This window comes from Parambassis ranga, chromosome 5 (assembly GCF_900634625.1).
Source record: "Parambassis ranga chromosome 5, fParRan2.1, whole genome shotgun sequence".
NCBI classification, from domain to species: Eukaryota; Metazoa; Chordata; class Actinopteri; family Ambassidae; genus Parambassis; species Parambassis ranga.
In genome coordinates this window covers 29,844,579-29,858,930 of record NC_041026.1, presented here as the reverse complement: position 1 = coordinate 29,858,930, position 14,352 = coordinate 29,844,579, and the positions used below count along the sequence as shown (strand labels likewise).

Below are 14,352 nucleotides of genomic sequence, written 5' to 3'. Positions count from 1 at the left end.
GGAGGTGGTGTCACACTGCAAAATGTGTTTCTATAATGTGCCTCAGTCATGATGCCGGTGCTCTGGCTCCGTTAGCTAACTAGTTAGCTACTGTCTGCTAACACAAGTCCATCCATTAATGTCTGATTAACATTAATCTAAAGCAGGAATACTTACACAGTAAAAATGCTGAATGCCTGTTTTTCTGTTCACTTGATGCCCACAGCCTGTCTCATGACACAGACCTGTCCATAGCTGGTACTGGGTACTAAAAATGTATATTAATTACACATTGTCAATTTTAATTTTAAGATGATTTCTTTGATTATTTTAACCTGATCAGATATTCTTTGCAATGGAAATATATGTATTCAGTGCGAGAGTACTTTTACTTTTAATACTTTAAGTATTTTGCTGGGTAATTGTACTTTTACTTAATTACCAAGCTTCAGTACTTCCTCCACCACTCTTAATAAATGCTTCAATACTCCCCTACTAAAAGGAATGGGTTTGGAAATAAAAAAATGTTGACAATAGCATAACGGCAGAAATGTTCTTTATATTTAGTATTTTTTTTATTTCATTACGCTTACTCAACAAAACATCTAAATATTTTCAAAAACAAAAATAGTATGTATCCTGGGAGCCTCCCGGCCACTAGGCGACGTGTGAACACTGACAACGCGCAAGCGCAGATTTGATTCTACTTCCGGTTTAGTGGATGTAAACATAAGGACGTTCCACCTCTGAAAGACAGCGGTAAAAACATGACCAAGCTGGAGCTGCTAAACGTGTTTCTGAATGACCGGCTGACAGCGGCCGCAGAGGAGATTTTTCGCGCCGTTAAAGAAACGGTGGTGGAGTACCAGAGCGAAATCCTGCGCTCTAAGGAGGAGAACGAGCGACTCAAACGTCTCCTAAATGTAGCCGTCCAGCGGCTCCTACTACAACCAGGTGAAGAGCACAGCTGCTGGGTGCTTGTCATTCACAGGCTGTCTGCACTTGATGCACTGCATGTCACGTCAGATTCCATTCAAAACAGCACAGTTTTAAGTGAGTTAAACTAATGGAGAGAACGACATGGTTTAGCTAGCTATGAGAAACCTTCCGTGTCCCATAACATTAGCATATTTGTATAGGAGAACTTTCTATTGGGTTTTCTATAAAAGCGTGTGATGATTAAAAACCCTCACGATAGTGTAAAACTTTGAGAATGTTTCTAAGCACAAGTAATATTTCAGGATCATTAGGTTGCAAATGGGCGCCATTCCACTGAGGAAATAACAGAAAACGTTAAAAACAGGTCATATTTTTGTAAGACAGTTTATACGGAAGCGTATTGCATTCACTTGAGTAAAACAAAAATGCCTCTGTTTTTATGAGAAAAAATGTCTGTTTATTTGAGAAAAATTAGGCTTTGATTTTATGGGAGGGAAAATCCGTTGTGTCTTGAGTCACCACGTACCCAGCCTGAGTGCATTTCAAATGCATCTTCCATGCAACAAGCCCAAGCCGTATTGGTTTAATTTAATTAAAAAACAGTGCTACATCTAGCTAGCAGATCAGAGTGCTCATTTTTGCTGAGTGAGAGAGAGTGCTGAGGTCAATCCCCATAGACTCCCATGTTAAAATGTTGACCTTTACAGCAGAAATACACGTTTTTTTATATTTATATATATATCTTTATCTTTTTTCTTAACCCCCCCCCCCCACATAAAAAGAGAATTAATTTTTCTCGTAAAAACTGAACTTCTATCGTAAAAACACATTGTTTTATTTTACTCAGCTGAATGCAATATGCTCTGTAGTTTTAATGTAATTGTGCAAATAAACCTCTTCACGAAGTGTGTGTATTTTGAAATATATTCTCCTTTAATAAAAAAAAACCCATTAACTAGTATTGAAATGTAATCAGTTTTTAATGTTTAAACATTTTGAACACACTGTGAGCACATCTAAAAAAAGTCAACCACAGATTTTATGCCTACAAACTGTAATCTGTAGTTTTATTAGTAAAACTGCAGTTACATTAAACTGTCATTTTCTTTAAACCGCTTTCCTGTCTGCTCCTAACACCACCTCCACCTTAGCTTTACTATGTATTACGATCTTGTTATCTTAACCAGGACCTTAGGGAATTCTTTACAAAATGTAATTATTGTATGTTTTTAAGAAGAGTTTTGTCACTAAGAGCAACAAGATAAAAACAAGATGAAGAAACAAGATAAAGAAAGACATGCCGGCTGTTAGTATCAGCATGAAAACACTTAAAGGGCAGCACAAATCTTCAAGTGTTTGAATGCACCAACAAAACCACTGAGGGTGAATTTCTGTTTTACAGGTAGTTCATCACAAGTATGTCTAAAAATCTTTCAGTACTGCTGCTGTTTTTAAAGAAATACTGTATGCTGCAACACAGTTAACAAAATGTGCTCTGTGTTCACCTGTTGCCATGGTGTATTGTGGTGTTATAACTCCGTTAATGGTGGTTTTTGGTTTGTTTGTTTGTTTTTGTTTTTCTCACTAAACTCAGCCTCAGCACATTCAGATTTACCTGCTGTGGAACACAAAACTCAGGTTCAGTCAACACCTTAGGTTAAGGCTCAGAGTTTAAGTCTGCGTCCTGGAACATGCAACAGAAAAAAAGAAAAATAATTATATGTGTTGTTTTTAAATCCCTATGATGACTGTGACATTTGTCATCTTTCAGAGTCTCACTCTGTTCAGTCCCAAGAAGTGGGTCAGCTCTGTGAGTCTGACTGGAGAAGCAATGTGGAGCTGCTGCCACAAGTTAAAGAAGAACCAAAGCTTAGAAACATTGAGAACGATTGTTCACAGGAAGTAAGAGACTTAGAAGAAGGGAGCTGCAGTCGTGCTGAGCTGCAGAGGTCCCATCCTCAACCCGCCACCCCACCTCTGCCAACATCCACAGAGATTAAGATGGAGAACGATGGAGGTGACACCAGGAAGCAGCAGCCAGCCAGCAGCTTATCGTCACTTGTGCAGTCAAACAGCAGAGCAGCTAATTTTTGCAGCACTGCAAAGAGTCACAGGACTCAAAAAGCAGATTTGCTTCGCTCAAATGGAAAACAGAGCACGCACTTAATCCAGATCCATAACGTAAGGTCCCTGAAGCTGCCACCTTCTCGCTCATCCCACCCAGCCCCGAGCATCCAGAGGTGGCACAGCTGCAAAGAGTGCGGCAAGGGCTTCAGCTTCGCCTGCCAGCTGGAGGTTCACATGCGCTGGCACACAAAGGAGAAGCCGTACAGCTGCACAGTGTGCCGCAAGAGCTTCACCACAGTCAGCATGCTCAAAAGGCACCACCGCATTCACACCGGGGAGAAGCCTTTCCGATGCCATGTCTGCGGGAAATGCTTCAACCAGTCTGCACATCTCAACACACACTTCAGGCTGCACACCAGAGAGAGGTCCGGCTGGAGCCGAGCACCACACTGCAAGTGAATGCAGCAGGAGCTTGTAATGTCTGTAAACAAGTTAACAGTGTACCTGTGATTGTGTGTCGTTGTGCAATAAAGAGTGGTATGTGTAGATTTATTGTGGTGGTTGATGTTCTCAGAGGAAGCTAGTTTCCACGACTGACACAAATAGTACAAATAAATATAGTAATACACAAGTAGTACTAGTCAGAGCACTGTAGTAAGATATTCCTGTTGCATCTGCAGTACCTGGACTGATCATCCTGAATGCATAGAATTGAGTGAATAGTGTGAGCTACAAAGCCTCAGATAAACAACTTCAGATGAATATCTAACTTTTTTCACTGTGCCACTATTTAATTATTAAAATTGAAGACAAAAAGTAACACGTTCATACTGCGTCCCCTTTTACTGCTTCCATAGGATTGAAGCTGCAGCAGGTGATGCTGACCATCAGTCCTTGGTGAATTGATCAACAGCAGGTGTACAGACCTCTATAAAAGCAAACGTTTTGGCAGTTTGCTGCTCTGGAACATTTAGGTGTGTGTTAACACAATGACAAGAAAGGAAGACAAACAATGGTGTTAGAGAAGCAGCTGTTGCTGCACATAACTGGAAAAACCTATAAAAACCATTTCAAACTATTTGGAGTTTAACGTTCTACAGTGAGAAAGATTATTCACAAGTGGAAACATTAAAGACAGCTGTCAATCTCCACGGGAGTAACATGAATGTTAACCACACAGCTGTGCCCTGATGAATGACCACAGCACATGAGAAGATCAGGTAAGACTGCAGGCTTCTTTTTTTCTTTGTTGCACACCGTTTCAAACATGCACCACCGACATGTGTACCGTGTGAGCAGAGAGTCTTAACAGCAATTGGTTACAAATGGATGAAATTTTATTAACCAGTGGTGGAGGAAGTACTGAAGCTTGGTACTTAAGTAAAAGTACAATTACCCAGCAAAATATATACTCAAGTAAAAGTAGAAGTGCTACATCAACAATCCTACTTAAGTAAAAGTCTTAAGTACTTACTTTTAAATGTACTTAAAGTATTAAAAGTACTCATGCACCGAATATATATTATTATAGAAGCAAAAATATAGAAGCAAATCAGCGCTGCACGTCAGTGTTCACGCGATACTTATCGTGGCTGGGAGGCTCCCAGGATACATACTATTTTTGTTTTTGGAAATATTTTGATGTTTTTTTAAGTAAGCGTAATGAGGTCTGTGTGTCATGAGGCAGGCTGTGGGCATCAGGTGAACAGAGAGGCTGCTAATTAAAAATAGGCATTCACCATTTTTATGTGTAAGTATTCCTGCTTTAGATTAATGTTATGATTAATGTTAATCAGACATTAATGAATAGATTTGTGTTAGCAGAATAGTAGCTAACTAGTAACTGAGCCAGCACACCTGTATCATGATTGAGGCACATTATAAAATCATTACTGATCATCATTACTGTAGCTTATAATGTGACCGTTCACCTGTCTGAAGGGAAACTCTATAGGTCCCTTTTTTGATCTTGTCTGATCCTAATTTATGAAGTCACTAATTTTGTGTTGTGCGTAATGACGGACATCTCTCTGGAGAGGCAGATAACAAACGTTCCTTTCAGTAATTAAATGAGCTCTAAGACGCTGACTAATGTTTTATTCTTACAGTAGCCTAAGTCCAATATATGAACATGTGATCAGTTATACATGACTAATAGCCTATCTCTGAACTGGCCCCTGTAGGAGCAGTAGGTTACTCTAAAAACGAACCACAGCTGTGTTTGCATTTGTTCTATAAACCCAGATGAATACATATTACATCAGAAATCAGAATCAAAAATACTTTATTTATCCTAGAAATTGCTTACAGTAAGCTTACACAGTTGAAGGCATCTGTGATGAGAGATTGTTAAATTCTTGAAATGCAATGGCAGATGAGGTCAGACAGGTATCTCAATGATGTTTATAGAAGATGATCGCGTGATGTGTAGTCAGAGCAGAGAGCAGGTGGAGGTCTGGAAAAAAATAAAAGTCGTAGTTAGACTGAACCACTGAGTAGGTGGAGAAAAGTGTCAGGAGTGTTGTGTAACTATTTCAATTGTAGGCTTTTTTTACATTTATTTGCATTTCAAAAAGTTAATTCTCATTTTCATGAAAGCAAAGGATAATGTGTCCACCTCCATGTTTGACGGTGGGGACAGTGTTCTTGGAGTCATAGGCAGCATTCCTCCTCCTCCAAACACAGCGAGTTGAGTTGATGCCAAAGAGCTGGGTTTTGGTCTCATGTGACCACAACATTTTCAGCCAGTCCTCCTGAATCATTCAAATGTTCAGTGGCAAACTTCCTGTACATGTGCTGTCTTGAGCAGGGGGGCCTTGCGGGCACTATGGACAGGTGTCTTTAATACAGGTAACCAGCTGAGAGGGCTCCCAATGTCAGCTTCTTACCTGTATAAAACCACCTGGGAGCAGAAATCTTGCTAATTGAGACGAGATCAAATACTTATTTCATTCATGAAAATAAGAATTAATTTAGAACTTTTTTTTGAAATGCAATTGTTCTGTCAAATAAACCAACCATTAAAAACTCATCATTCCTTTGTTAGTGGGCAAATTTACTAAATCAGCAGGGGTTCAAATGATTTCCCCCCTAACTGTAAATGTACTTAAAGAGGACATGATTTGCTGTGGTGACCCCTGACGGGAATAGCCGAGAGTAGTGGAACGCACCATAATCCCAGGGAGATACTGGTAGGAGTGACCGGGGTTTGTTGTCACACGCGGGTAAGTTATCACACTTGCAATAACTTGACCACAAAGGGGGTCTACTCGAAAGTGGAATGCCAGTTTTGTGCTTAAACATAATGTGATGTCACATACTGCCTGGGAAAGGCAAAGCACACTGTCAACTGAGGTGAGGTCAAATTTCCCATTTTTCACATATGAAAGTAAAAAATACAAACTAAATATTTTTTGTAATTGTCTGCTTAAAGACACAAAAGTTAGTCAGTTATTTAACATTTGAACCTGTTAGAAGAGAGAACAAAGTGTTTCACCAGACTTTAGTTACAGTGCTGCTTCAAGCTCACTTAAAAATATGGCTAATATTAGCAAATATGGCTGTTTGGGGCAATTTGTCACACTTCTTGAGTATATGCAATAATAGACACAGAGAATCTGCTGGTTAATGGTTGTTCAATTTGTGATTGTTTTTTGAAAGAACAAAGAAAAAACTCAGGAGAAGAAATTGTCAGGAATTACACAAGAAAAACAACAAATGGCAGCACACCACATGACCTGATTAAGGGAGGTGAAGTTGGCCAATTTTTATTCAAGTTCATTGATTAATAGAACTTTTTCTAGCTAAATTTAATTTGGAATATTAATTAAACTGAAGTGTTCTTGTTTAATTCATGCCAAACATGTGTGACGTATGGTGTGACAGCTTACCCGCTAATGGGGCAGCATGTCACATGTGTGATAAGTCTGCACAGAAAAGAGATATCAAAACGAAATGCATACAAGTATTTTTTAACAATCTGATAAACTAATTTTAAGATATATAAGAGAGTGTAAAAAGTGTGACAACAAGCCCCGGTCTCCTACTGGTTGGAGTTATCTCTGGTTTACAGACAAATTCATGGTTCACTCTGACTGCAAGGTGCCCAAATCAGAATCAGAATTGTATTTATTGCCATGTAAGTGAAGAGGTTTCACATTCGCCTCAGTGATAGTAGTAGTATAGTATAATTGTAGTTATAAGACCTGAGATGTATGAAGAGGTTTCCTCAGAGGGCATTCTTTGGATCTGCAAGCTGACAGTAACGCACTAATCAAACAACAATTCATAACATTTAGGATCATCTTTTTATTAATGACAGATTTATATCCATATCCTGTGCAGACAAACCCTCCTCCTTGACTTCCACCTGCTCGGATTACGTATGGGGCGCGTCCACGCGGCAACACATCGCGGGGGCGCGCTTGCGGACCAAAGAGACAGAGACAGAAAAAGCGAGAGAGAGACAGAAAACAGCTGAGGAGGGGAGGAGTGCAGTGAGTCCACGAAAGAGAGAGAGAGAGAGAGAGAGAGACCTGAACCGCATTGACAGGAAACACGGAGTCAGAGCTCCGGTAACACCGACAGCCACAGAGGAGGAGGCAGAAGGCGCTCTGATGCCGCTGCGGAGCTGACCGTGCACGGTGCTGCAGCGGGGGAGAGGAGCGGCAGACCAGCGCAGGTAAGCGGACACTTCGCACGTTACTTTCCACTGTGATGCTCCGGTAGTTAGAGCTCGCCATCGCACTGACGCATGGGGTGGTGTCCCGGGTCCGGCGGGTCCGGACCGGGCTGACAGAACCGAAGATGTAAAAGAAAAGACAGCAGGACAGAAAGCTGCCTGTTGTAGGCTCGGAACTGTGTTTCCCCCTCTGCAGTGTTTTCCGGGCAGCCGGTGCACACGGGCCCCCGCCTCTCTCCCTCTCTCTCTCTCTCTGCCTCTCTGCGCATCTTCTGGATGATGCTGCGGTTTTGTAGGATTTTTTTGCTGCTCTGCGCAAATCGCAAATAAAGGTTCCTAAGTCCAGGGAAATTTAGCCGGGTCGGGCCCCCTCCTGTCCGTCTGTCTGCATCTGCAGAGGCCCGTTTGTGAGGTGTGGAGAGGATGAGAAGTAGTGTCATTGCAGAGGACGCGTGGACGGGGACATTTAAAGGGCTGTCAGGTTGGGCTTGTTTGGTTGTAGGCCCCGGGGCTGCAGCCTGAGCTCAGCTGCACACAGGGTGAGTCAGGTCTGTCTCAGCACTGCAAGTGGAGCCCAGCACATCTGAATGAGGAGGGGGTCACTTTAAAAATCAGTCTTTATGTTCGATTATATCATTTTACCTAATGGACAACACACACACACCCCATAAACAACACACACTTCTGGTTAACAAAGTCTATTCCAGTGGTGCTTTTGTGGCACATTACACAGTGACCTTGGTGTATGTCTAATACTTAAGTGTATTAGAGTCCCATAAAGTCACTTACTGATACTGATATTAAGGACTGATAATACCTGTTGTGGCGATCATCAGTTGTAACCATCATTTTCAATTGATTGCACATTATTATTGAAAAAAGTGTTGTAATAATTGGCTCTTAAAGTAGTCTAACAACTTGCATTACATCAACTACGTCTGCTATTTACTGTTACTACAGAATATCACATTTCTTTTGTTATTTATGTCTGACATTACTGAGTGATAAACACGCACAAAGTTATATTTGGCATTGGCTACTTTATTTAGTTTTCAAAACCAAAAAAACTAAATGATATCCTGGGAAATACCAGGATAATCTTACCTTTTAGTGCAAAGAATAAATAAAGGTAGGGTGGCAGGATGCCACAGAGTGTCCTACTAAGCTGCAGGCTTTTGAACGCACCACGAATCCAGCAAAGATAAAAATGACTAGGCCTAATTAAATGTGAACTGCACACATAAACAAGACATAGCTTCAAATGTTGTTTTTCATTGACATGGATACTACTAAATTGGTTGCTAGCTTGCGTTAACAGTCGGGATTTTGAGTCAGGAGCCTCACTTAGCACTAGCATTGCTTATCAAAAAAACAAAGTATCTGTGAAAACTTGTGTTTAAAATAAAGCGATAAAAATATAAATAACTGCAAATGTTTTCCCACATGTAGGACTTCATTTGACTGGGAACTTTATGTCACTAACCCACTAGATCATCTTGTGGTACAAAGTGGTATTACAGCTTGCAGGTTAGCATGCTAACTAGAGAACTTTGTAACACAGCAAATGTATTTATTACAATGGCCTATTACACCTTAATGTACAGTAACATACTTTCAATCATAACTGATAATACACATATGCTGAGCATGTGATAGTTTTGGTTGTCTGTGGGCCTCAGCTGTAGCCTCTATTTTCTGCCTTACTTCCGGTATTGTGTGACATTCCTATAATGTGTTCTTGTATAGGGGCAGCAGCCTCAGTGTTTTGCAGTGCCTGTGTAATTGTACAGTTTGCTTATTGACTTGTGTAATGGGAGCCCAATGCATGTCCTCAGCCATGGAAAGAGGCTGGTAGTGTGTCTCTGTTCCAGCTCAACATTACATTACAATGTTACATTTTATTTCTTGAAATGAATCAATGCATGTATTGTAAGTTTAACAAACAACAAAGCTTTAGTTGACTTTGCCCCTCCTATCTCAGAAAAAAATGCTGCACTTTAAACTGTTACATTAATAGTTAATTTCATCCCTTTACGTAAATGATTTAAGGCTTAAATTTATGAATGGTAGTGGCAGATGATTACATCGCAGGATGCTATAGCAGGCGCTGGCAGCACAAACCAATGTAAAAAGTGGGAACTTACCTCAAAAATATGAGACCCACATAAGAATCATACTAAAAAAAGGCTTCTGGGTCAAATTTGAGTAAAACTAGTATAATAGAATACACTTTTTTGCACTGTGGAACAGGGTCAGTTAGCTGTTGCTTGCAGCATGCCAGCATTTTTTCCATATTTTGACTGTTTAGTTATCTATTTTTTATTATATATTGATTTGTGCACAGTTCTTGACTCGTGTGATAGGAGCTTGTGTGACTTGTGTCTGTCTATACTTCTATGTACCTGCTGCAGATCAGACTTCTTTTGGGGTGATAATAATAAAATTGAGTTAAAAGTAATCAGAAACCTTTGCTGCATATGTTGTGATTCTTTGTTTTTTAATTTGGCGAGTCAAAGGCCACTCAGGGCCTCATCTCTCCACAAATCAGTGGATTCCTGACCTGATCGATGCATGTGTTTTATTCCTTTTTACCCCACTGAACTATTCAATTCCCCTTCGTCCTGACTGAACGCTGAATATGGGCCACCGTGCTCTGGGATTCTCAGATCTAGATCTTCAGCACCACAGCATGCCCTGCTTCTGAATGGATTATACTTTTTCCACTATGAATTAAAGAACAGCAGAACAGCTTCCACATTAAGTGTGACCCGAAGTCATGCGGTGGGGCTCAGGCGGGCTCGTGCCATCTGTCAGCAGTGGTTTCATGGTCAGTGGGGCACAGTACTGATGAAAGACGAGCACAACATATCCACATGCAGGACGATATGTAGATGTTCCTTCACTGAAATCTGAGCCTGGGTGTCGGATGTCAGCAGGTTGACTGTCTTCCTCTGATAGATGACAGGAGGGGAAGCAGAGAGGCGTGTGAATGCCATTCACAAATATGTCAGACTTTCTAAGCACCTGAGTCCAAACAGTCTCCAAGACGCCTCAGTTTGTACTGCTGCATGAGCATGCCTGCAGTGTACAGCTGTGACCCTTTCACTTGCAGAGGTGGAATGTTTTTGTGAAAAATGGTAGGTGTTACATTTCATTTGTCTGTAATATGACAAAATAGCGTTTGCTGAGCTCTCCTATTTTCACTCTTTGTAATGATGTATCTCAGCAGCCCATTCAGGTGACATATCTTTTCACGTGCAGGGGATTATGGGTACTAAGAGCCAGAAAAGTGTGTGCAATACAACCAGATAGAGAACATCATTATGGACATTGTGCAATGTATGCATGGTTTAAGATTTTTTTTTTTTTTTTGATTTACTTGTCTTGAACTGCTCAACATGTTTTTGTGTCAAGGCACTGATTATTAAACTGCATTAAAAAATAGGAGATAAGGTATATTTGAATCCTTAGAACTCCAAAGTCTACTAGCAGGTTTTAAATGCATGTGTTTTTTACATTTTTAATTGTACTGTCACAAAGTTCAAATCTAAACTTGAAATTGTGATTTTCTTTTTGTGTTTGTTCTGTAGTTTCTCACCATTTTGGCAAATAAACTGTATTTACAAAGTTCTATAAAAAACAAAGAATTCTGCACTCCTTTATGCAACTCTTAGGCCATGATTTGCTCACTTGTGACTAGCAGTCACATAAAAAATCAGAAAACTTTCAACATACATATAAAGTAAAAAAATGATTGTACAGACTGCAAAAACAAATAACAAATATGAACAAAAAAATGTAGAGTACTATTTTTTAGCGGTAAGTAAGTGTAGGCATGTGGAAACATTTTTGTATATTACTGCTTCCAGTTTATTTCCAAAAAAATTAGTCACACAAATTTGTAGGGTCCATTATGATAAAAGTTTCAGTTAAGAAGCCTGGTGGCTTTTGACAGGAATTAATCTCCCAATTGAAGCATATCCATGTATTCATTATTAAGTCAGGCTTTGATATTGTGTATTTGGTAATGGGATATGTGGCTAGAAAATATAAGTAGCTTTCATCATGTAGTAATTTCCCTTAAGCCTCACTGAAAAGTCAGCAGTGATTACATGGAGCTGCAGTTCACATAATTGGCCAGCAGAGGGCAGTGTTATCACACCCTAAAACTGCAACGTTATCATACTCAGATTTCCACATTATACACACTGTTTTTTGTTGTGTTGTGATTGTAAACTGATTTGTAAAGATATTACTACTAATCATACATCATAGCAAAGTTAAAAAAATCAAATCTGGTTCTGCATAGCTGTGCAGTCAGTGACTGTTACTACTATTCCATGCGCTCACGCTGTGTGAGGCTGTTCCATACTGGCACAGAGTACACAGACTGTCGCACACTGCAGCAGCAGCAGGCTGTATGGCTGCCTTCCTGGCGATCTCCTGTCTTGGCTCCACTTCAGTTTAATGGAGCAGCCAGGGCAGATGGGACATTGCCAGGCTAGATGGATTGTGGGTAAGATGGGGAGGTGCCCAGTTATAGATAAATTAAATCTGCATTAGGGAAACCCGCTGGCATGACTCTGGTCACCTGGTGTGTGTGTGTGAGTGAGTGTGTGGCTCACCTGGCATGGGATTCAGTACAACTATCCTCCTGGGGTGATTGTTTGGTTTAAAAGCTTCACCTGACATCCTATGTTGTCTGAACCACACATCCCAGCATTCAGACTGAGAGAGCTGATTTGACTCATTTAATTCATCCTAAAGGATTTTACACACCTGTGCAAGGAGACCCTGTTGATTATTGTTGATGTTGAAGGGGCTTATAGTGAGGGCAGCTGTGACTCAGGTGGTAAAATGAGCTGTTCACTAATGGGTTAGCGGTTTGATCCCCTGTTTTTACATAGCATCCCTGGGCAAAACATCAAGTTGCTCATGGTGATGTCAAGACCATTGGATTTGTGTCTTCAAATAATAAGTCATTTGGATTGGATTGAAACTGGTAGCCAACTGCAGGCCAAACAACAGCTTTGTTACACAAATATTTGATTCATACACAGCAAGTCCATACACATTTACATTTAATCAGCACAGCCTGTGTGTATCAATTACCTCGATCAGCATTAGCACCGCTTTCTAGGTTAGCCAGATGTGAGTGCCAGTTGTACAAACAAAAATATTTGAGTTTTAGATTATTTTTCAATTCATGGCTTAGTTAGCATTTCTTTATTATTAAACTTGCAATGCCATGTTAAACATTTGTAATCCAGTCACATTTCAGCTGATTTGGTTGGTCCTTGGACAAAGGCTGGACTAAGGCTGCATTAATGATTTTGTAAAGGAGTTTTTTCTGTTACATTTCATTTTATCTTAAAATCAGACAGTTGCACCTCTATCTGGTTAGTGCCTCCCTGATGCACACACTGCATAATCCCACCCTACAGCCGCCCTTCGGTGGAAAACCTTTCTCTTTCCAATACCTCCATCCGTTTGCGGTTCCGCTCAGGTCACCTGAGCCGGGCCTTCAATCGTCCATCACTTTTTGCTTTTCAGCTGCTTCTATTTTTAAATGCCTCACACAGACCGCTGTTTCCTCTGAGGGCAGGGGGGGAGGGTGAGAGGGAGAAAGAGAGAGAAGACAGTAGATGCGAAAGAGTGATGGAAGACAGGGCAAAGCTAGAAGGATGAAAATAGAAAAATGGAAGTTTGTGAGCGTCTGGAGCGAAGGCCGATGGCACTGTGCTGTCTGGCAGGCAGCCAGGTAGAGAGGATAAATGGAGGGTGGTGGGAGGGAGGCTTCCTGGAGTCTGGTACTGCTACAGGCCTCAAGCTCTACTGAGACCTCTGATGGGATGAATAGACAGCAGTGTGTGTCTGCGCGATATCATTCTGCAGCTGATGCTTTGTTTAAATCTGATCTTACATTTTTGACTATAGTGACAAACTATAAGACTGCAGACTATTCACCATCATCCTATTAGACTGCAGACACAGCTAAACACACTCTAAGTTCCTGTTTGAGAACCACTGTTAAGCAGAGACTGATTAATATCTAATTTTTGGGAATGATATATGTTTTTTGAAGTAAAATGTTGCAATATCAACAAAATCATATAGAGCTTCATGGGCTCCCATGTTTCTTTCCCAATTCTGATTCTGGTACCTAAAATCTAAATATAGTATTTTTTGTATAATATACACTATAATTTCTGTTCTGTATAGAATCATATGCTTTTGATATCTTGTTTATCACTAAGTCATAAGTAAATATGAACACAAACAATTAAATAATGAAAGTAACCGTTCACACCGATCAAAATCAGAAGTCAGTTCTTTGATTGCGTGGATCTCAGGGAACATTCTCTGAAACTTCGGTTCCTTCTGTACTTTAGTTCCTGTCAAAATGATGTGCGGGAAGTTCACTGCCAGATTGCTGAATAGGCTGTGCTAAGGGGTTAGTCACCAGGGGGTAATCAAGATATTTTGGCCTCACTTTTGGGTTAGGGTTAGCTATCACATAATTTTATTTTACAGTCTATGGTATCAGGCTTGTGCTTGTGAATTGTTGTCTCTCTGTATGTTGCCCTGCGATGGCTAGGTGACCTGTCCAGGGTGTACCCCGCCTCTCACCCGAAGTTAGCTGGGATAGGCTCCAGCCCCCGTGACCCTGCACTGCAGGATGAAGT

The 14,352-nt window shown here is 40.6% G+C and overlaps 1 protein-coding gene across 1 annotated transcript; it reads left to right on the top strand.

Moving 5' to 3' along the window:
* The first annotated feature begins 701 nt into the window (after positions 1-701).
* Positions 702-3,531, top strand: LOC114435716 (zinc finger protein 3 homolog). Its single transcript, XM_028405635.1, has 2 exons — positions 702-933; positions 2,690-3,531. The coding sequence occupies exons 1-2, from the start codon at positions 747-749 to the stop codon at positions 3,442-3,444; spliced, it is 942 nt and encodes a 313-aa protein (XP_028261436.1). The 5' UTR covers positions 702-746; the 3' UTR covers positions 3,445-3,531.
* Positions 3,532-14,352: the final 10,821 nt, after the last annotated feature.

What these genes read in the sequence shown, in the direction of transcription:
- LOC114435716 (XM_028405635.1), top strand. Translation starts at nt 747, where the DNA reads ATGACCAAGCTGGAGCTGCTAAACGTGTTTCTGAATGACCGGCTGACA. An exon ending in GCGGCTCCTACTACAACCAG is followed by an intron (nt 934 to 2,689) that starts GTGAAGAGCACA and finishes GTCATCTTTCAG; the next exon opens with AGTCTCACTCTGTTCAGTCC.